The sequence below is a fragment of the Erpetoichthys calabaricus genome, chromosome 17 (genome assembly GCF_900747795.2).
Source record: "Erpetoichthys calabaricus chromosome 17, fErpCal1.3, whole genome shotgun sequence".
NCBI classification, from domain to species: domain Eukaryota; kingdom Metazoa; phylum Chordata; class Cladistia; order Polypteriformes; family Polypteridae; genus Erpetoichthys; species Erpetoichthys calabaricus.
The window spans coordinates 76,270,795-76,294,451 of record NC_041410.2 but is presented as its reverse complement, the minus strand read 5'-3'; the positions used below and the strand labels follow the sequence as shown (position 1 = coordinate 76,294,451).

At 36.1% G+C, this 23,657-nt stretch overlaps 1 protein-coding gene across 2 annotated transcripts in view; it reads right to left on the bottom strand.

Moving 5' to 3' along the window:
* Window positions 1–23,657, bottom strand: part of uacab (uveal autoantigen with coiled-coil domains and ankyrin repeats b) — a 104,867-nt gene that overhangs the window by 4,727 nt on the left and 76,483 nt on the right. For both annotated transcript variants that reach the window (XM_028822526.2, XM_028822527.2), the window contains exons 9-16: window positions 16,584–16,621; window positions 15,185–15,259; window positions 14,987–15,094; window positions 14,848–14,880; window positions 14,131–14,232; window positions 11,791–11,821; window positions 7,489–7,535; window positions 3,510–6,212 (exon numbers count right to left, since the gene is read on the bottom strand). In XM_028822526.2, coding sequence (XP_028678359.2) covers window positions 3,510–6,212; window positions 7,489–7,535; window positions 11,791–11,821; window positions 14,131–14,232; window positions 14,848–14,880; window positions 14,987–15,094; window positions 15,185–15,259; window positions 16,584–16,621 — 3,137 coding nt within the window. The remainder of the gene's footprint in view (window positions 1–3,509; window positions 6,213–7,488; window positions 7,536–11,790; window positions 11,822–14,130; window positions 14,233–14,847; window positions 14,881–14,986; window positions 15,095–15,184; window positions 15,260–16,583; window positions 16,622–23,657) is intronic.

Sequence of the window (23,657 nt, the reverse complement as noted above, 5' to 3'; positions counted from 1 at the left end):
TTCTGTTTTATAAGAAAACAATTTACTCTTAAAATTCAGAAAGACAGAGGTACAGTATATTTTACCAGAACCACTGCGCCATCAAAATGGGAACTTTGCATTCTTGCCCAATATGCTTTTGTATAACAAATCTTTAGCTTCTTTATCTAAGATGGATGAAGGATCACTGGATTTAAATCTAGTTCAGTATATTGCATATATTACAAAAAGAAAGTCAATGTGATGGCAGTAAAATTAAGTGGATTATAAATAATATCAGTCAGGAGAATCACTTTTTAATGTTTTGATTTTGGCTAATATTAGGTCACTTTTTATACAAGTTACACATCCATACTGCACAGCTTATCAAGACGAGTCACTTTTACAGGCACTTTCAAAGCATCCACTTTCAATGACCCTATTAACATTTTTTCTTTCAGTTGCTACACATAGCCCATCTGTTGTAATGATCTTGGGAGTCCTACCTTTCATTAAGTACATCCTTAGGTATTATGATTTTGACTTATTAGTGAAAACATTAAATTATGTGTTCACCCTTTGTCTGAAACAAGAAAGCATACTATAGCCAGCAATCAAGACCATCACCAAAATCACCATTATATAATCACTTTCCTAGTTCACTGCCATAACACAAACTAATCATTAGCACAAATATATGGTATCACTAATAAATGGTCTTTGTCCATTTTTATTCATATGTATTTTGATATTCACCGTGCTCCTACTTCACACACTCTTGGGAACTAAGATTTCCCTTTCTTGGGTCAGCCACTATGGCACACACTTGGGTATGCAGAAAAGTTTCAAGCCGTGCAGTGTTCCTCTCAATTAGACGTTTTTGGAAGAGTCTTACTTTCATTAATACTTCTTTTACCCTTTTCTCATTTAGTCCATAAATATCTGCACAGCAAATGAACAAATCTTATTTTGAACGTTTACCTTCCTCCTGCATTAAATTCTTTACTAACAATAGTGTCTTTTTTGTGCCTAAACTTTGCAAGTTCAAAATACATTTTAACAAATAAAAACAAAAATTCTTTCAAACACCTTAAAAGTTATCACTGATGCATTTGAAATCAAACTGATGTTTCTGTAGTAAACATTTGATCCCATTTATTTTAAAGTCTATGAATTATCTGGACATTTCTATTTCTTCAGATTTTTTATTTACAGTCCTACCATGTCCCTTCTCAAAACACCTTTACATGTTCTGCCAGAGTGATATGCTTTTTATGTCTAACCCCTATAAACAATATTACTGTCACCATGTAACTTTTTAATGTGGGAGTAAACAGTAATAAAAATTAATGATCAATAAGACGTGACCAAAGCAAGAGAAAATAAGCAATGCTTTATATTGTGTGAAAAGGTATATCAACTGTGTGAAACCCTTGTAATGTTTGAGCTAAGAGTGACAACAAGATTTGAGTTAAGAATTAAAAGTGTAGTGGTCTCCCTGGAGTGTCCTTGCTGATCCCTCTTTGCCTCTGCAAAGGAAGGCAAACCAAGACAAAATAGAGCCAGACAAAATAGCATAGAACATTTTCAATCTTTAAAATGACAATAAATGTCCAGAATTATTAATTGTAAGCATCTGTGGAAGGATAACCTATTCATCATAAGACCTCCATTGAAGACCCAAGAATTTTCTTCAGTTTACAAAGTAAGCACAAATTATCCTCAATATCTGGAGTTTTTTGTGGAGTCTCCCCACCACTGGCAGCCTGGCACATGAAGTATTATAAGGGTAAAGATTCAGAGATTTAGTGTATGTAACTTAGAACTGTTTATCAGCTTAAAGAGTTGACTGTCTTGCTCCTAGCAGAGGCATCAAAGAAAGGCCTGCTGAAGCAAACTGGACACAGGGCTGATAAACACCTAGGCTTAATGTAGCACTAAAGGTATAAAGTTAGATTTTTTTGAGCTTTCCTGAAAGTTGTCTGTCAAGTGTTGGGATAGCTGCTATTTGGTGGTGGTTGTTTTTTTTTTAATCTGAAAATTGTCTCTCCCAGATAGTGCCCATTAAAGGATGTCTGTCTGAACTTCTCTCAACTTTGAGGGCCCTTTCTGTTTGCCTCTGGGGTGAATATAAACAAAGGTGTATCTGCTCGAACACTGAGTATACAAGGACATGTATTTTTCCTCTGTACAGCTTTTCCCTCGACTGTGACAAGTCTTCCCTGTCACTTCTACTGAAGAACAGTCCCACAGGATAATGCAGCCACCACCATGCTTCACCCATAGAATTGTACTGTGTAGGAGATGAGCAGTGCCTGGTTTCCTACGCATGTGATGCTAAAAACTGAGGCCAAACAATTCAAGCTTGGTTTCATCAGACCAAAAAATCTTGTTTATCAGTGTCTCAGTCTTCATTATGTACCTTTTAACAAACTCCAAGTGGGCTTTCATGCGTTTTTACCATAAAGACCATATCAGTGCACGGCAGCACATGGGTCCCAATCTGGGTGGTTTGTTATGTGGTGGGTGTGGGAACGAGCTATAAAATCAGCACATGCTCCCAGCCCAAGTAGAGTGTTGCAGTTGGAAAATTTCTATGATGAAGAAATTGTCTGTAGTCCCCTGATCTGTGTCCCACCACAATCCTGTCTTCTACGCTCTGCAAGAAATTTCTTTAACCTCATGGTTTGATTTTTTCACAACTATGGAACCTACGACTGTATATACAGCTGTGTGCATTTCCTTATGTCCATTCAACTGAATTGACCACAGATGGACTTAAAATGTCTCAATGCAAGATCAGTAGAATGGGATGCTCTTGAGCGAAATTTCAAGAGTCAGAGCAATGGATCTGAATACTTGTGTCAATAGAATATTTCACTTTTTCATCTTTGATAAACATGCAAAAATTTCAAGCAACCTATTTTAATACATTTTCAAATCTTTATGAAAAGAAATGTAACTTTGTTATTATGGGTTCTCAAATGTAGAATGATGGCAAAATAGAAAAAAAAGCAAATGTGTCCATTAGTAATAAAAACTAAAACACAACAAATTGTGCAGAATGTGATGGGGTCTGAAGTTAGTTCCATCAACCTATGTATATTCTCTGACAAAGTGCAGTTTTGTTTTTGTTTTTTTTTTTTTATCTCTACTGGGATGATCAATATGTACAATAGATATGTAAATATCTTCAAGTTTGCTGGTCATGATTCAGCAATTCAACTGAACTCTTACTTGAAGCAAATCAAGTGACACTACACCAGATTAATGTGCATACAAATTATACAAAAGGAAAAATTCTGACCCAGAAATTGAGAGTAATAATAAATTCAAGAGGGTAGGGATTTTAACTGAACATGTGAACATCAATTTTAGGGTAACAGGTAGCCAAAGCCTATCCTGGCAAGATGAGGCACAAAGCAGGAATCAACCCCAAACACTACTGCACACAAGCCTGTTGGGGTGAAAGAATTACTATTTGGCACATGAATGTAGCATCTTATTTCTGATTATGACACTATGCTACAGTTCCTAAAAATGCATCATACCTTTTGATTCTTGGCTTCTGTCTGCTCTGTCGAATTCTGAATTTGCACCTGCAGGTTTCCAATTGTTTCCAAAGACTTGTCATACTTTTCCTTCCAGTCTTTGATCTCTTGCTCAATGGAAAGTTTTTTTGCTATTAAAATGGTATTCTCAGACTTTGCATTCTGTTCCTCACTTCTTGCATGCAAGGCCTCCAGAGACAACTCTTGATGTTGCTTAGTGAGATGAGACAACTGCTCACTGAGTTTTATAACTTGTGCCTCCAACATACTCTGTGTAGTTCTTAAGTCTGAAATTTGGCTATCATTTCTGCTGTCCTTATTCTGAGATGCCTTGCTAAGATTTAGAAGCTTGGTCTGCAAAGAGCTAATCTCTTCCATCATTTCAGCTTTTTTTTGCTTCTCCTTTTCTAAAGCCCCAATCAGATTTTCTACCTCCCCTTCTAGCTTTTCTTTGACTTGCATATTCTCTGCCAGCATCACAGAAGAAGAACGCTGGCACTCTAGTTCCTTCTGTAGTACTGCCACTTTTTGCACCTCCTGTGAGTAAGCATTTTCCCTCTCCTTTACTTTTCCTTCCAACATCTTGATGGTGCCCTCATAAGACAGCTGTATCACATCAGACTTCTCTAATAACACGTGTTTATTTTGCATCTCCTGCTGCAAGGAGTTAACCTCTAATCTGAATCTGTCTTTCTCCTTCTTTAGTTCCTCCTTCTGAAGAGATAGTTCCTTCCACTGCTCAGTCACATTGTTGAGCTTCTTGACGAGTTCCTCTCTACTTTCATGGTGAAGGTGTTGAACCTCTTGATACTTTTCTTTTGAAATATATTCAGTCTCTATCCTTTCTTGTGCAACTTGTAACTCAGCTTTTAGCCTGTCATTTTCATCTTGTAACACTTTACATTTTTCTGCTATGGTCTTGCTTTGCTCCATTGATACCGATAACTGATCACTTATATCTTTCAGAGAAGTATCAAAGGACACCTCTTTTTCTTTCAGCATACTCAATGGAACAAATTTAGACTGAATGGCAACTTGAATTGTGTCAAGCTCTTTTTTCTGTGCCTCAATCTCTTTGTGAAGCCTCAAGACTTCATCCTGAGAGTTCTTGTAGTTCATCTCAGTCTCAGTGACTTTGGAGTACATGCTTGACATCTTGTCCTTGAGATCTGCATTTACCTTTTCTAGATCTTTCAAGTTAACTTGACTCTGTACTAATTCTATATTCAAATTCTCTGTCTTTTTTCTCAATGATATATTTTCGTCTTTTATCTCTCCAAGAAATTTGTTTATGTCATTATGCTTCTTCTCCAAGTAATAATACTCTCTTTTAGCTTCATCCAAAGAACCAATGAGCAAATTCTTACTTTCATTATGCTCTTTAATAGTAACATACTCCTCTTTTATACTTTGTTTTAGCTCAGAGTTTTCAATCCTAATTACATCTAGTTCCTTGTCTTTGTCACTGCATCTCTGTTGTTGTTCCCCAAGTTGCTTCTTGAGAGCCTCATTCAGGGATGAAAGCGAGGTGACTTCTAATTTAAACTTTTGAGGGTGAATGTACTGTGCTTGCAAGTTGGACACATTCTCCTGTAACATGACTTTTTCTGACATGAGCTTTTCTAATTCATTTTTTTCCTTTACCCGATTCTGTTCTGCTTCAGCAAGCCTCTGACCAAGATCATTGATTGTGGAGCTTAATGAACTCTTTAGCTCCTCATGGATCTTTAAAGGCACATATTGGACTTGAACCTTGTTGGCCCAGTTCTGTAGCTTTTGTTTCAGACTTTCACTTTCCTGATGGTTCTGCTCTACTTCTTTTATTAGCAACTGACTTTTGGCAGTGACTTCTGACAACTTTCTTTTTAGTTCTCCACTTTGCTCCTCCATTGTGGCCTTCAACCTATCATACTCTTCCACCTTCACATATTCAGTAGCTCTCAAACGTTGCTTGTTGCACTCCTTTTGCAGTTCAGCAAATTCATCTTGCATTCTGTCATAATCTTCCTTTAGCTCTACAAATTGTCTTTCTTTTTCAACCACTGCATTTGTAAGTAGATTTTTCATGTTGTCAAACTTTTCTAGCGGTACTGATCCTGCTAGCCGTGCTCCACTAATTTTAAGTTGACTTTCCATATCCATAACTTTAACACTTGCTTCATCCTTTTCCTTTTTCGCCTGATTTAATTCTTTCTGCATTCGATCCATATCTTCCACCAAGTTTCCTTCACTTTTCCTGTACTCTTCCAATGCCTTCTCACTTGTTTTCAGGTGATTCCTCAATCTCCCCACCTCTGCTGAAGCACCTTCATATTTCGTCTTAACCTCCTGCAGCTGTGCTTTAAGGTCTTCAACCACTTGACTGTTCAGATGCTCTTTCACCACAACAACATGGGCTTGCAGCTGCTTCACTTTCAACTCAGAATCCATCATCCTCTTTTGCACATCATTTAGGGCATCTTCCATTTCCTTCACTTGTTTGTCAGAATCTCGTTTCGTCAGCTCACATTGGTCTGAAAGACATTTACATTCCTGTGTCTTGTGGAGTAGGTCATTCTTCAGTCTCATTATTTCTTCATTCATAGCTTCACACCGTTTTCTCAACAACTCCATATCCTTTCTAATAGTTTCATTTTCGTTTTGAATTGCTTGAAATGGCGTAGACAATTCCAGAGGTCTAGACATTGAGCGGGACGGTGACAGCTGAAATGAAGAAATTAAATTTGTGAACTGAAAACATAGTGAAGTGTTGAAATCAAAGCTAACTTCAGCTGACTTGAAAGAATGACATAAAAGTTTCCAATTTTATTTCTTACAAATAAGAAATAGACCATAACTGGCGAGCTCAAAACAAAATGAGGGTGTACACTAGCATTCAAGTTTGGAATAACCCAGAAAATTTTATTTCTTTAATAGAAATTGGTACTTGAAAATTAGGGCAATGGAGTAGAATAATGGCTACAGAAAAAAGGGCTTTGCAGACAAATTATAAATCAGTATATGATCCAGCAGTAATAGGCCCTTGCAACATTAGTAATATCTTGCTTATATTTTAACCTCAATTTAATGGTACCTTATTAAAAAAATTCTATAAAAAACATGATATTTCTGAGTGTCTATAAACTTTTACAGCAGAAAAACTAGGAAACAGCTAGTCTATCATATCATTCACTGATTGTCACTCTTTTTTGCTAGTACATTTTCTTCTGTCTGCACTAGTCTGTACAAAGAAGATCCATCCATCCATCCATTTTCCAACCCGCTGAATCCGGACACAGGGTCACGGGGGTCTGCTGGAGCCAATCCCAGCCAACACAGGGCACAAGGCAGGAACCAATCCCGGGCAGGGTGCCAACCCACCGCAGGACACACACAAACACACCCACACACCAAGCACACACTAGGGCCAATTTAGAAACGCCAATCCACCTAACCTGCATGTCTTTGGACTGTGGGAGGAAACCGGAGTGCCCGGAGGAAACCCACGCAGACACGGGGAGAACATGCAAACTCCACGCAGGGAGGACCCGGGAAGCGAACCCGGGTCCCCAGGTCTCCCAACTGCGAGGCAGCAGTGCTACCCACTGCGCCACCGTGCCACCCAAAATCTCATTATAATAGTTAAAATAATATGCTATATATTATTACAAAATAATAAACGTCAATCCAGTATTTTTCTACCAGAGTTTGGCAACCAATAAATAAATGCACAGCATATAGATTTAATCAGTGTTAGAGGTTAAGTAAGTCTGTTTCTATTACTTTAATTAGTAACATTGTGTATTAATATACTATATGTTTATATAAATAAGTCATTTAAATATTTTACATTCCAAAATAAATAGTAATAGATCTGTAACACCACTAGAGCTTCGTAACATCTTTAACAAATAAAAATAAAGTCACAGCATGCAATGGTTGTTGGAGCATAAACTGAAAAATAAAATGTACAGAGCTGTAGAAGGAGCAGGAGTTTTACCTGCATAGCATCAAAACTTTTAGATTGCTTCTTGAGTAGATCCTTTCCTAGAAATTGAAATAAAACAGAAATTGTACTAAGAGATATTAGATTCTTCAGTAATCATACAGTAATATAAATCAACTTTTGTAGGGAATGTAACAACTTCCAAATCTGCAGCTAACTTGATAAATTAAAAAAATAATAATAATTAAAAATACATTTTTCCACACACTTGTCCAATTAATGAATGCATGCCATTACAAAATGCCATTGAATAAAATATGTGCTGCTCTTCATGAACTACATCTTACACTTAATACAGACTTGTATCTGTCAAGGTAAAACTGATGATAAAAACAGTTGCTAACACATACTGTTCTCGGTTAGTTACCTTATGTATTACATATGTCACCTCACTGACCAAGAGTAATGTTAATCATATTTTGAGCTATCCCTGAGACAAAGGGTGTATATGGTTTGAAGTGTTGAATAACAAAAGAAATCAAAAGCGGAGAATCATTTCAACTTTACATCTGGTGATAAAATCACCTCTTGCAAGATGTGTACAAATGAAATTTGTTGGTTATGGGAGCACAAAAAAAGAAAAAAACACCAGAATAATGATGATCCTGCTCTCTGTCACACTTGGGCATAATTATGCGGTAGTCTCCTTATTTCCTTCTGTGTCTTCTGGTAGCTCAAAATTTGCCTCTGATGGCACAGATTATTTTGGAGCATAATCCAAGAATCCAAGTCATCAATAATATACAAAACTTCTTTTGCAAAGTATTTCTTTTATTATAGTGATGGCCAGTATTTGATGCCATATTGTAAGGAAAAATTCTGCTTTGTTTATCTTTCTGTTATTCAGTAGATACATTAACAATACACTCTAAGCATCTTTTATCAAATATTAACAATGGTGGTAGCTTTCTACTTTTTAATGTCAACAACTGCCTTGAAAGTGTTAAGCTTGACCTTTTTGCTGAATGTAATTTCAGAGCATACTTGTACTCATTTTATGAAAGAAAGTAGTCTAGAAAGAATACATTTTTTTTCAGTTCTGAGGAAAATGATTATAATGAATTTGTGACCTCAATCATGATTTGTTATGAAAATGTTGGCACAATATTTCTATATATCATTATACTATAAAATATATAACAGGTAAATGAAGAATGTTTTTTTTCCATCCACTTAGTTTAAGTAAGTAGTTTAAGTAAAATGATACCATCAGTCTTTTAACTACACGAGTCTTGAAATAGTAGGTTATAATCACATTAAGAAAGCATGCAGATACATAAAAAGGCTGGAAAGTGCTCGCTGGTTATCTGCTATGATACTTAAAAAATGAATTCATCCAATAGCAAACATTTTAAGCTACTACGACACATTTACAACTTATATGTTTAAATTGCGCATCAGCACACCATACTAAAAAGAGTTGCAATTTAAGATTTGCATTTCTGAAATGGGTGCATGTACAATGTGAAGGTAAATGGAATAGTTGTATATTGCAGCCATGCAAGTTTCATCATAAAGAGAAAAAATACGCATAGTGATAGTCTAATGGTCTCTAGTGAAACAAAAAAAATCTTTTTTTTGGCCATATGTTTTGATGTAAAATAATATTATATACTTGAGCTAAATAAGTGATAAAAACTACCTGACGAAATCATACAACAAAGTAGTATTAGAAAAGAAAAGTGATTATGTGCTGAACGTTTGGCATTAATATCTTTTTTAATTAGGCCAAAGTGCTGAGGAGCTGCCCTTTGTACACTGTGACTCTCTTTCATACGTTAAATGGTAGCCCCACAGCCGCATTAAATTGTGAAAGTGAAAAAATGTTCATTGCTTAGTTCCCTGAAGATGCCCATCATCAACTTAATATGTCAATGTTTTCTTTTATTATACTGTCTTTCATCCAATAGCGTCACAACTTTTATGCCTACTCTTTAAAAATGAACAAATATTAGTTCACCAAAATATTATGCCCAACATTCATTTAACACAACATACACACATTTTCCTTAAAAAAAATTATGATGTAATTATGTAAGTTGTGAATGAAATTCTATTACTTTAAGGCAGACTTTATTAACAGAAAATCTGACTAATGAAGGTTTATCTTTACGTTAATGCAATATACCAATAAACAGAGAGAATCTAACATATAATGCATAATAATTATTTATGTAAATTTATGTTTTGTATTTAATGGGGATATAAAACAGAAAATCAGGAAGCGGCAGGAGGCCTTCAAGTCAGAATATCAAGTGGAGTATAAGAGAACCTGGTATGAGCTGCAGAAGTCTATCAGAGCAGCAAAAAGGGCTCACTCACAAAAACTTGAAGGCTATTACCTTAACCACAACACGCACAGCATGTGGCGGGGAATTCAATCTGTCACAAACTACAGGAGAACAACAACAACTACAGATCTCCGAGATGTCACCTTTCCAGACAGCCTTAACACCTTCTATGCAAGGTTCGACAGGCTGAATACAGACACCCTCAAAGCCCCCCTGTGACCCCACGGACACGGACTTTCAGGTGACACACACACAGGTCCTTAAAGCCCTGAAGAAGGTGAACCCCCACAAGGCTGTGGGACCCGATGGAGTTCTTCCCAGAGTTTTGAAGGACTGTGGGGAACAATTAATTGGTGTGTATGCTGACATCATCAACCTGTCATTACCCCAGGCAGTAGTTAGTCCCCTGTATATTTAAATCCTCCACCATTATACCAGTCCCAAAAAGATCGGACACATCTACTCTAAACGACTTCAGGCCAGTGGCACTCACACCAGTCGCTATGAAATGTCAAGAAAAATTGGTTCTCACGCACATCAACCATATGGTCCCGGACACTGTTGACCCCCTCCAGTTTTCCTACCACCCCAATCAATCATTGGATGATACAGTAGCAATAGCCCTACATCACATTCTGCAACATCTGGAAAGTAGCAGAACGTATGCCAGGATGTCTTTCCTGGACTACAGTTCTGCTTTCAATACTATCCGCCCGGGAAAACTGATCAAGAAGTTGACGGCCCTCGGCATCCCAACTCCCACATGCAACTGGATCCTGGACTTCTTGACAGATAGACCACAGGTGGTGAGAATGGGAGGACGGGTGTCTGCTGAGCTCACAGTTGGGACAGGATCCCCACAGGTCTGTTGCCTTAGCCCCAAACTTTTCACTCTGTACACTTAGGACTGTGTCTCCACCTAGGACAACACCATCGTCATTAAATACGCTGATGTACCCCCCCCCCCTTGATGAGCCCCAAGATGGTGGTATCGAGTCAGGGTACAGGACCCTGGTAAACAACATTCTTGTCTACTGAGAGGAGAATGACCTCATCCTCAACATAAACAAGACCAAAGAAATAATATTGGACTTCAGGAAGAATCCTCCTCCTCTACAGCATCTTATCATCAAAGGGACTGAGGTGGAGAGGGCCGACAGCCACAGATTCCTGGGATTGCAGGTTACATCAGACCTGAGCTCTTAACACCACAGCCACAGTAAAAAAAAGCCCAGCAAAGGCTATATTTTATTAGGTTGCTCAGGAAAGCTGGCCTGAACCGTCGCCTTCTCACCCAGGCCTACAGAGGACTGATAGAGTATTCTCACTGCAGGTATCACCGTCTGGTATGGGAACACCACACAGGCAGAGAGGAAGGCTTTGCAAAGAGTCATAAAGACTGCGGAGAGGATCATAGGGACAAAACTTCCTTCCATGGACTTTATGTACACACATCGTTGTTGGAAAAGAGCAGAGGGAATTATCAGGGACTCACTCCATCCAGCTCACTATCTGTTCAGACACAAAAACTGTATGTACAACCTGAGACACAGCAGAGCGGACAGCATCATCCCTCACAAAACAAGGTTTTTCAATAGCTTTTTCCCCCGCCACAGTCAGACTGATGGCAAAACAAAATTTATTGAATATGTGCAATAACCTCACACTACCTCACTTCACTTGTCATGTAAATGTAAAATATTTTAACTGTGCAATACCTACAATATATTGTATTTTTTGGTGTAGATATTACCACCTTTCTGTATAGTGCTGGTATAATCTATATTATTTATTATATTGTTTAACTTTTTAAAGTTTTTTTTTTATGTTTTACTATGACTTGGACAGAGCTCTGCACAAGAATTCCAATGTGCTTTGACTGTTGGTTTTATGCACAAATGGCAAATAAAGAACCTTGAACCTAGCTGTAAATTTAGCAGTTTATAGCTAAAATAATCCACCATTTGTCAGGTAAAAAGAGCACAAGAAAAAATAGAATACTAACCTCTGACACCTGATTGAACACTTAGATCCTCCTAAAAAAAATAAATAAAAAAAAGCAGTATTAATATATAAAGGTTTTGTTTTTTTTTATCTAAAAATGAGACTACTACTATTCATATTTAATTGTAGTGTGAAGCAACTGCGACTAATCCTGCCAAAGCAATGAAAATATGTAATAAAAAGTTTTAGGAAAAGTTTGTACGGAGTTTCTCTTTTGCATTTTCATCATTATCTTAAACTTACTGTTGAGTCTCTGAAAGAACACAATGTACACCAAAATATATGGAGAGAAAAACTGAAACCGTAAAGTTACATAAAACTTGAATGTGCCTTATTTAAATGTAATTATGACAACTGTATGTAAAACACCAGTTGTAAAGTACTCTCACAATGTGAACACCCATAAATTTCCATTTTAAAGGTCAGACTGGGTACCATGCACTGGTACAGCACATTGCCATACCCACCACACAACGAAACAGCTCGGGATCATGGTTGGCAACCCACATGGTGTAGTGACATTAAGCGATGCACCTTCAGAATGCAGGTAATGCGCCTCATTCGGGAGTCCGTGAGCAACTGTTTGTTTGACACAAAGTCAAACCAGTGGTACCCAAGAATTCTCTGAAGAGACACGGTACTGAAGGAGTCCAGTCTTCATCTCCAGTCACTCGATAGCCTCCATATCTTGTAACCATATAGCAAAAAAGGAAGCACCAGGACTCTGAAGACTTGGAACTTCATCCTTTTGCAAAGATATCGGGAACACTAACACACTCTTTTTCCAGTGACCTCATGACCCCCCATGCTCTCTCAATCCGTCTGCTGACTTCATAGGAAGAGTCACGAGACACATGAATGTCACTGTTGAGGTAAGTAAACCTCTTGACATGGTCGACACTCTCTCTGCAAACAGACACACTGTTGATGGCTGTGCCCAAGAGGTCATTAAAGGCCTGGATCTAGTTGTTTTATCCAGGACGCTCAGAAGTCCAGACTGCTCACTCAGTCACTTGAGAGCCCAGATCAGGCTTCCATTGAATCCGTAAATATCGCAGCATCATTGGCAAAGACAAGACCTGTGAATCTTTCTTCATCAACAGATGCCCCAGGGCTGCTGGATTCCACAACCCTGCCCAACAACCAGTCCATGCAAGCACTGAACAGGTTAGAAGCAAGAACACACTCCTGACAAACCCCAGAATCAACTGGGAAAAATGCAGAGGTTTTGCCTACACTCTGCACAGCATTCACTGTACCAGCGTACAGGCCAGCCATGACATCTAGCAACTTTGGAGAAAAATCGAACGAAGTCTCGGGATGTTCCAAAGGGCAGCTTGATCAACTGTAATGAACATTTTATGAAAATCAACAAAGGCTGCAAAGAAATTCCTGCCGATATTCATATTTGCACTCAATGAGAACTTTCAGTGCCAGAATGAGGTCAATGGTAGACTTTTTACTCATAAAACCAGACTGCTCCAGTTGCTGGTAGGTGAGCAAATGGTCATGGATCCTATTGAGAATGACCATAGCAAGGACCTTAGCCGCCACCACTTCACTAAACAAACAAAATAATTTCATAATTGATAGGTAAATGTAACACCAAGCACTACTTTTAATCCTCCAACTCTCTAATAAACAAAAAACAAGTCCTTGAAAAGATACAGACATGTAACTTAATTTTAAACACGGAAGAGTGCTGAAATATTGCTTAAATAAATCTAAAGTAGAAATAGCTACAGAGGAGTACTTATTGCAATCATGATAAAAATACCCAATTGTAGACCCTGACTGCAAATCACTACATTTAATAATTATTTTTTAATTATTGCCTTTTGTAACTATTTCCTATTTACTTATTCTCTTAAGTGGGAAAACTCCTAACTGCATATTTATTAAACAGAAAAATAACCTGCAGAATAAATATGCGTAAATGTGTGTCAATGTTTATTGAAAATACATAAGACTGTTGACACTATCAAACAAAACTTGAAGATGGTCTATAAAAAGATTTTTTTTTAATCTATTTACTTTTTCACAATAAAGCTTCTACTCAAGAACAAACATTGTTCAGCATTAGCAGTAGTTATCGTGACATTTAAAACAGATTAGGCTTACAGTGCTTACGTTAAGTGCTTTTTGGGAATTAACTAATGACAAATAAAGGGTCACATTAAATTAAGACAGACCAGATACAATATAAAATGTTAATCAGTTCAAACTTCAAGACTGCACAGACAAAGTAAATGAGATCAATAAACAAAATACATTTTTTTATTATATCATATACTTAAAAAAAATAAAAATAAATAAATAAATAAATAAAATAAACACACACCTCATGTCGTTTTGAGGACTCCTTTACACTCCCCATATTGTTTTGATTTTCATTCAGATTTTCCTTCTCTTTTGTCAAAAGGAGTACCTTTAAATGATCTCGCTTCAAAAAAAAAAAAAAAAAAAAGATACACAAAACTTTTGAATGTGGGTACTATTTTGCATAATTAGCATTTATTACAAGGTATTTGGCAATACTGTTTTTACATGCATCAGTGTTAATACACTTTGCTTATATCTCTTAAAGTCAACTGTTGTGAAACTTAAATACAGTTATACCATGATATAGGTTGGCAAAGTGTGATAGGAAATGGAAGATTTATTTTTTGTTGATGATCTAATCAACAAGCATGTTCCCTGTAATGTTAAACAGAAACACTATCAAAAATCCGAACCTAGAACATTTATCTCGATTTCAGGGTGGAATACAGATTTTAACGACAAAATGCATTTGTAATTTTGTATCATGTTAAACTGAAAACCAAAAAGACTGGCCGCTTCATCCATCAATTTTTACCCATATGCCTTTTACCATACTTGGAGTAAAACGGTTCGCATTTGGTAAGATGCCACTGGTAGTCATACTTGTACAAACTGCATGACATCTTAATAAACAACATAGTAATAACAGTTTTCTGAACTACATTAACTAGAGCACTTAATACATTCTATTTTACAAAACACAATAAATACAATATAAAAATGTTAATCTACAAACCTCTTTCTGAAGATCTTCAACAGTTTTTCTTTCCTGTGATAAAAATTAAGCAAATAATTAAAAACCACTAATTTCCAACAATCACTTAAAGTCCCTTTGATTAAAAAAACACCACATCTACACAAAGGTTCTGAAATACCTGATTGAGCTGTTGTTGAAATCCATTAACTTTATCAAGCAAAATTCGCTGCTCCTGATGAAATTTCCTTAGTCTGCCTTTCAAATCTTCATTCTCTAACTCAAGGTCCTAAACACGAAAGGCTATCCAATTAGCATTTTACTGCCAGTTCAGGGAAAATTAAGCAGTAAGCACAAAATTGACAATAGCACCTCTCACCTTTATTCTCTGGTCTTTATGATCTATACCAGCTTCAATATTCATTGGTGGTACTACAATGGGGAGCTCCAGCACCTGAAAGTTACATTGAAGAAAATAAATAATTTAATAAAAACACTTTTGTTCACTCTTTTGTCACATCTATATCTGAGAGTATAGCTTTACTCCATACACTTTATTGAAAGGCTTTAGATGTGACAAACACAAAATATTTTGTTTAGATATTTATATGAAACATAATGCATTGAAAGCATGATCAATGCCAAGACAAGGCAAACAAAAAAGGCTGACAGACATTGCCCACTAGTCTTTCTGGGTCACAGTAATCAATAAGCAACAGGCACTATTCAAGTAAAATATAGAATATAAAAGCTCAAGCACACAAGTTTACCATGTGTAAGGTGTATTGTAGATGTGAAAAATTATTTCATAACTGATGATAAATTTGATATCGACTACAAAAAGTTAATGATTTTCCCTCAAGTGCTTAGGAGGATCTGTTATTTATTACTATTACATTGCCTTCAGAGAACTTCGCTATATAAGTACAACAAATAATTCCAGTTTCTTATTAGTAGTACTAGGGTGTTGTACCATGTTAGCCATTATGAATGTAGAGAAAAGCAAAGCAAAATGACACCTTTTATTGGCTAACTAAAAAGATTACAATATGCAAGCTTTCGAGGCAACTCGGGCCCCTTCTTCAGGTTAGACGTAATCTTTTTTGTTACTTATTAGTAAATGGCTTTTTGGCTACATATGTATGTTGTAACAAAAGGAGCAAAAAGCTTCTGTGACAACATAGGAAAAGCATAATTTTACTTAATTTACTTAACAATATCCAGGAATTAAACAAAGTTGATCAGCTCAAACAAACACTCAGCTATGCCTTTCTCAACAAAAAATGAAGACAAAAACTCATGGAGATTGGCATTTTAAAATTTTTTCAAAAAATTACTGAGTGATTCAAAGCAAAGGTCTTTCAGGTAAAAAGTGCCAATAGCAGGAGTTTTTTACAGAGTTAATACTACAATTATTATACAGCATATGTGGGAGTGCAAATAAGGAATCCACATCTTACACTGTGCTGCAACCAACATAAGCCTGATATAACACAATATGCAGAGTGTGCTTGAAATTGCGATGGAAGTGAATGTTTATTGTAACCACTATAACAATCTCTGTATTTTCAACAGCACATCAACGTGACACATGCAGTCTATTTCTCCCTGTGATGCATGGTAACTGGGAAAAAAAAAAAAAAAAAAACTGTTTTGGGAGGAAAACTAAAGCCAACTAATTTCCATTTGAAATATGTCATTAACTCCTTTTCAGAATTAAAAAAAAAAAATGTACTTCAGTGATTATATGCAAAGTTTGTGTCAAGAACATAAATTACCTGATATGGCTGATGTCCTTTTTTCACTGCTTCCCTTGCTTTGAAAAGAAAGAAGAAATTATTAAAAATTCTACTCTTCAAAATATTAGACAGTTCACCATATGAGAAATCGCACCTCAGTTAGTACTTTCCTATTGGACTATTTTAAACACATAGCAGCAGTAAATATATTTCTAACTAGAAATCTTTAAACTATGACTATGTAGTTTTGAAGCATATAAAGAATTAACATTTGTAAATAAACATGAATTTTTTAAAGTTAATTGTATAGAAACAAATAATATATTAAACCTAGGGAACAGCAGTAATCTTTACTGGATCAATGCAGCTTGGAAAAAAATTCTTAGCAGCATGACCATATAATAAAAATTGTCAATACCAAGTTCTATTGCATTAACCTGCTTTTTCTGGTAATGTATTTGGTTTTTTTGCATTTAGCATAAAATACTACAATTTGAGAAAGAAACAGAACTAGCATCTAAACCAGGGGTCGGCAACCCGCGGCTCTGGAGCCACATGCGGCTCTTCAGCCTCCTTGTAATGGCTCCTTTTGGCCTTGACAAAAAAAACAAAAAAAAAAAACATGAAAATGAATAACGGCAATTTCTTAATTTAATTTGTATATAATATATGTAATATATATAATGTTTATTTACTACTACTACTGTTATACACTTTAACATTTAATTTTTATTTTTATTTATAATTTGTCAACTAAAATATGCGTCACATCTACGTCTATAGCCCTCGCCTTTACCTGCAGGTGGCTTCTGGAGTGTGCGACCCCTGCACTAACCATGAATAAATCCCAAAAATGAAAAATCCCAGAAGAGAACAGAGAGTTTAATTCTGCGTGGACAGAAGCATTTGCCTTCACCGCCAACGACGCTGGCTTACCGGTGTGCTTAATATGTGGCGATAAATTATCGAACAACAAAAAATGTAACGTTGAAAGACATTTTCGAAACAAGCACTCAGCATTCACTGAAAAATACCCAAGTGAAGATGAGCGAAAGAGAGCAATTTCGGAACTGCAATGGAAAGCTGAACAGAGCAAACATACTTTCAAAAAGTGGATCACTTCTCCACAATCAACTACAGCTGCTAGTTTTGTGGCAGCTCAAGAGATCGTAAGGAGGGGTAAGCCGTTCACAGACGGAGAATACATGAAAGAATCGTTCATAAAAATATCAGAGCATCTATTCTCTGACTTTAAATGTTTTGGTGTTTGAGCGCATGATGACAGTGTTTGCCAGAGATGTACAGTAAGGTACACTCTCTCACTTCCCCTCCCTGAGAGAGTTCAAAGCAGTGAACATTCACATAAATTGTGATTATTTCCACCGTACAATTATTGCAATGCAAGCTGCATTTAGAGAACGATTCAGTGAGTTCAGAAAGAAAAAAAACACTCTCTCCTTCCCTGGACATCGACCCATCCCTGCTGAACACATCCGCATTCACAGGAGTAAGTAAGCCCGATCTAGAAATTGAACTGGCCGCATAGCGGATAAAGATTTATGGGTGTCCAAGTTCAAATGCCTGACAGCGGATCTTGAAGAAGTCGCCCGTCAGAAGGCTACTCTCGCTAAAGAGCACAAATGGACTGATATTGAAAACCTCCCCAAACCCGACAAACTTGTTTTCAATACATGGAGTGCCATTCCCGAAACATATATGAACATGAAAAAATATGCATTTGGAGTCCTGTCCATCTTTGGCTCAACATACTTATGTGAGCAAGTTTTCTCAAGAATGAACTTCATAAAGTCCAAATATCTCTCCCACCTCACACATGAGCCTGCAGTCCTGTGTGAAGGTCAAAGTCACATCGTATAGCCCCGACATAGAACAACATTTATTTATATAGCACATTTTCATACAAAAAGTAGCTCAAAGTGCTAGAGATGATCTGCAGCGAACTTCAGAAACAGAAGTCACATTAAACAGGTGAGAACAATAGCATTTAATAGGCTAATATTTAAAAAAAAAACAAAAAACACATTTATTTCAGACCCGGAGCTGATGTAGGTTTTTTTGTATGTTCAGGTGCTTCAGTTGATTGCTGGCTGAGAGGGAAACCTGAAGAGGATGAGAGCACACTGAAATGGAATTTTATGTTTACTTTTTTAAAGCTGCTAAGCTACAGCTAAATGTTTTATTTATATTAAAGTGGGCTAGTTTTTATTTTAATTTTATACAGGTATAGGAAGGACTCAAATAGGCCTGCAGAGTTCAGTTAAATTTATTTCAAAGTAGGCCTACACATGCACACTGCACTTCTGTTTGTTGTATTCCGTGGTTGTAACATGTAAAATCTAAAAAAAGATTAAAACTTTTAAAAGTTTATAAGCTGTGTTATGTTTTGCGGCTCCAGACTATTTTTCTTTGGAGGAAGAGGGAGCAAAATGGCTCTTTTGATAGTGAAGGTTGCAGACCCCTGATCTAAACAAAAACCACACATAAACTTCAAAGCATATCAGTAAATAAACTAAAAAAAATTTATGTTAATGACATTTTCCCACCATTTTAGGGACAGGTTGTGCTTCTCAATATCATTTACTGCCATGTACTAGGAGATTACAGTTAACTGTGTCAGAGAAATGATCATGTTGAAAGCAATTTAAACATATTAAAAAAACAAAATCATGTTTTTCAGTATAAATTACAGATGTAGAATAAATGCATGCAAATGAACCATATTTGAATATGTCTGGTTTTAGCCAGCAAAGATACTTCAAGTGCTTTACTAACCTGAGATGAATGTTCACAAGGCCATAAAAGAAAATTAAACATGTATTTTGTAGTTAGTGAAAATACAAGTAAAATTAATTTCCAAGACTAGTGATAGCTTAATCATACTTTATTTTGTCTGAAGGTATTATACTACAACTAAATACAAAAATGACCAATATCACTGTGCTAGAGTGTGCTAATAGTGGACACGGTTAATAATAGCAAAATGACATCCTCGCTGGAGTAATGTGTAATCAGAATGGAAATGCTGACAAGCCTTCAAATTTGTGAATGGGCTGGAAAGGTGCAAACAGCAAATACCACAGATGGTTCATCAAAATAGGACTTTCAATGGGTACTTTAAGCACAAAAACCCAGGGATCTCCGCATAACAGTTAAAACTGAAGTCATTTTGATGAATGATGAACCTTTCCCCTCAGAACAATATGCAGTCCTGTTAATATTGGGGTGTGTGACAGGGGTCTTGAATGGTTTACTTACAATAATTATCAAACTGGCTTCACTATGTACAGAAATGTGATAGCAATACTTCATTATCTTCTGAAGTTAAAAATGTCTCCTAGACTTATTAGGGCCATTACTATAGTGTATAATACATGCCAACACTGTAGTCAGAAAAGAAATACATACTTTCACTCATAAAGGACATGATACTTACATATACACGCTTTATTCAGACCAAATGACTTTCCCTAAGATGTTGAAGGACCTAGCTGCATGTGGGGAGTAATGCAGGGATCAGCCTTGGACTTCGTGTCAAACCATTACAGAGCCTACACTGAGCCAATTTAGAGTCAACAATTAACTTAAAAAGAATGTCTTTAGAGATGTGGGTAAAAAACATAAGTAGACATGAGAAGAATATCCAGAGGCCACCCAGGCAATCAGGTATGCAGTTGAAAGCAGGAAGCTAGGAAATGATGGAAATTACACATATATTGACAAGGTCATGTTACTGTTTAACTTAGGAGGTCTAAAATTAATTTTAACTGAATCATCACACACCATAGGTGTTACCTTTGTAGAATATGCTATAAAAAAAGGCTGGTATCAAACATGTTTTTGCATCAAAAAAAAAATAAGGGAAATAAGGATGTTTTCTTCATATGTAGGATACAAAGAAGATATTTTAAGCATTTATATCTAGTAGAAATAACTAGTGTAATGGTTGACTCACAGGTTGCTTAAATCACTATTTGTAGTTTTCAGTTAATTTAAAATGGTTCTGCTTGGATCATAACTAGAATTAGGAAGTAACTCCAATTCTTATGTCTTTACATGGTTTTCCTGCTATGCTTATGAATTTCAGTACATTTTGTTACAAAAGTAAACATGAAAAAATTATGCGACATGAAATAGTGGAGTAAAAGACAAATACAATAGCACCAAGCCCCCATGCAAAATCTCCCTATGTAGTGGAGCCGAGAAAGCTGCTTTCCCAGTATCTTTGAATGTCATTATATTACAAGACAAATTCACGATGAAGATGCCATAAAGGACATTACTGGAAAGGCAGGTTAATAAGATGTACAATTATATGAAAGCATGCACAAGATATGATTTCTCAGATATTGTAACGGAAATTGAAAAAAACTAAAGACGTGAAGGGAATTAGCCAGGCTAGTTTGTGTTGTAATGTTTTTTACATCCACAAGATGGAGCAGATAGATAAAGAAAAATCCTGCATGTGCAAATAAGCAACATTTGGACATAATAATTTTTCTCCAAATCCATGAATCCTTTAGACCCATATAATGCAATTTAAGGCTCCAGAGCTCATCCCAGTAACACTGAGCAAAAGGCAGGAGCCAAGTCTAAAACAAGGCATGCTGCTTTACTTGCTGCATTCATGAACATAACCACAATTTACTCATATAGAGGCAATTTAGGGTTTTCAGATACTTTAACAATATAGCAATATTGAAAGAAATTGTAGAACAAACACTCGGGGGTGTAGTATTTTAAAGCCATATTAATATTTTGCAAAGGAAACTGTTTTATTTGTTTACGATTTTCTAGTAGCTGATATCTGTTAATTTATTCACAGCTACTTTGATGAAATAGGCAGACAATGCAGCAAAAAAAAATAAAAGCAAGAGGCATGTAGGATTGGATAAATGAGGCCTACAAAGTCTTATTGCTCCCTCTTTTTCAGCTGTCCTAAGCAGATTCTAATGTTTATAATTCGGATATACAGTATAAAATGCATGAATAAACACGCAACTTTTTCTCCTGCCTCTTCTGGTACTCTAATTGCCTGGGATACAAATGTAAAAAGGGGGAAGTATTGGACTACAGTAGCAGTCAACCCTCACAATGTGGTACGAGTATGAAATTTGCGTTGCTGTGCTTTGGTCTATAAAATAAAGTGTGTAAAAGGGAGAATAGGGTTATCCTGAGACATTACCAGGACAAAAAGTATATAATGTGTAATCCATTATCTGAAGGGCACATACAAGATCTGTCTATTAAATAATGAGACTGACACAATAACTCACTTTTATTTATATAACAATTCTAATGCTTGTCCCCTTAAATATACTACCCATTCGCAATTATGGTTCCCATTGGTCGAAAGCATGGAGCAGATCAGTTTCAGTCAGCTGTTTCAAGACATCTGACGTTTTCTTCTTTACTGCATCCATTGACTCAAAATGTGTTCCTTTAAGCACCGATTTCATTTTAGGAAAAACACATACAGTATGTACGAGTCATGCAGTCTTCCCGGTAAGCCTCAGTAAGCATTTGAAAAGATTCCATTGGTATTTTGTTCAGTTTTACTAAAAATTTTAAATTCACACATTGCTCAACTTTTAAACTTAGCAGGATTCCGGCACACAAGGGGAAATACAACTGCATTAAACAGTGACTAACAACACTCTCTGCCTTTTGCTTGATTATCGTTAGTTGTTCAGGTTTGGACAGGTGTAAACCTGCATGGCAGGTGCTCATAATCGGTTCTCACTACTTTAAGAGATAGAAACACAGTCTCGTTATTTAATAGACAGACCTTGTACAACCAGTTTGTTGCACAAATTAATGAAAATCTATCATACATAGATATAGACTGAAGTAGTATAAAGTTTTCAGTTTTTCTCTGGCATCATCTTGGGGATCAGGAGAGGGGACACTAACCCTTTTGGTGCCATTAAATGCTTTAAACAGGAGGCAGCATTGCCAACACAGTATGGTTAGTGGCTTTTTGGTATTCAACAATGACACAATAGAGCAAATTAACCTTTTTTGCAAAATTCAGAATTGATACATTGAAGAGCAAACCTATTTTCTGTTAGGCAGCTACACATCACATTTATTTGAACTTTCTATTTTGGAGATGGAAAAAGTATTCTTGTAAATACTCCACAATGAAAGTAACAAAAATGGACAAAGGCTATATGTTTTCATGGAGGAGAACTTTTATAAATCTCAACATAAGTTTGACAACTTCCTTCTGCCAGTATGCTACTAGTTTCAGGTATCCGATTTTTTTTTTTTAATTAAAGTTCCCTCATTAGATTTAAATAGATGTCAGTATACTGTAATAGAGAATAAACTAGATAACTTACTTGCAATCTTATAAATTGATCATATATGATCAATATATTTTCTAACAAAAATCTTTTTTTATTGTTTTAAAAAGTTATTCATGTTTGTTGTACATGTAATTCAGTAATTAATATAGTTAATTCAAAGGTGGTCATGGGAGTCAGAGGAAAAATGTGGAGACACATATACTTCAATAATTTAACTGTTAACTTTTGAATTTTTTTGCTATAATGGCTAACGAATTTCAGGCTGCTTGTAAACATAACTGCTGTAAGCTTGAAGTTCCTGCCATGAAATTGGCTAACAGAGTTGCAGGCGGCTTTAAGTTTGGAAATTAAATTTTAAAGTCTGGAAAGAAATCATTTATAACATTGTAAATAACTTGTATATATGTAATAAGCGGGAGCAGATACCATTTCATAGTTGTGTTCCACTGAGAAGGAATTTGATACGCAGTTTTTCATTAGTACTGACTCTCTCACATTAAGATCAAGATGTGACTTAATCCTTTCAAAAGCGGATTCTCACCTCATAAGATACCAAATTTGCTCAAACTAAAAAAGGCTTGGCTCTTAACTGCTACAAAACACACAAGCTACTGTGGCATTTAACAAAATGTGTTCCTTTTCTTGGCTTAGGTCCATTTAGCGGGTTGGGTAATGGATGGATGGATGTTTACATCTTTTACATCAGTAGGACAGTTGTGGAAACTCAAGGTAAGGATGTTCTTGTTTAGAATTTAAACACTGAGAGGCACAGTAGAAATCTTCC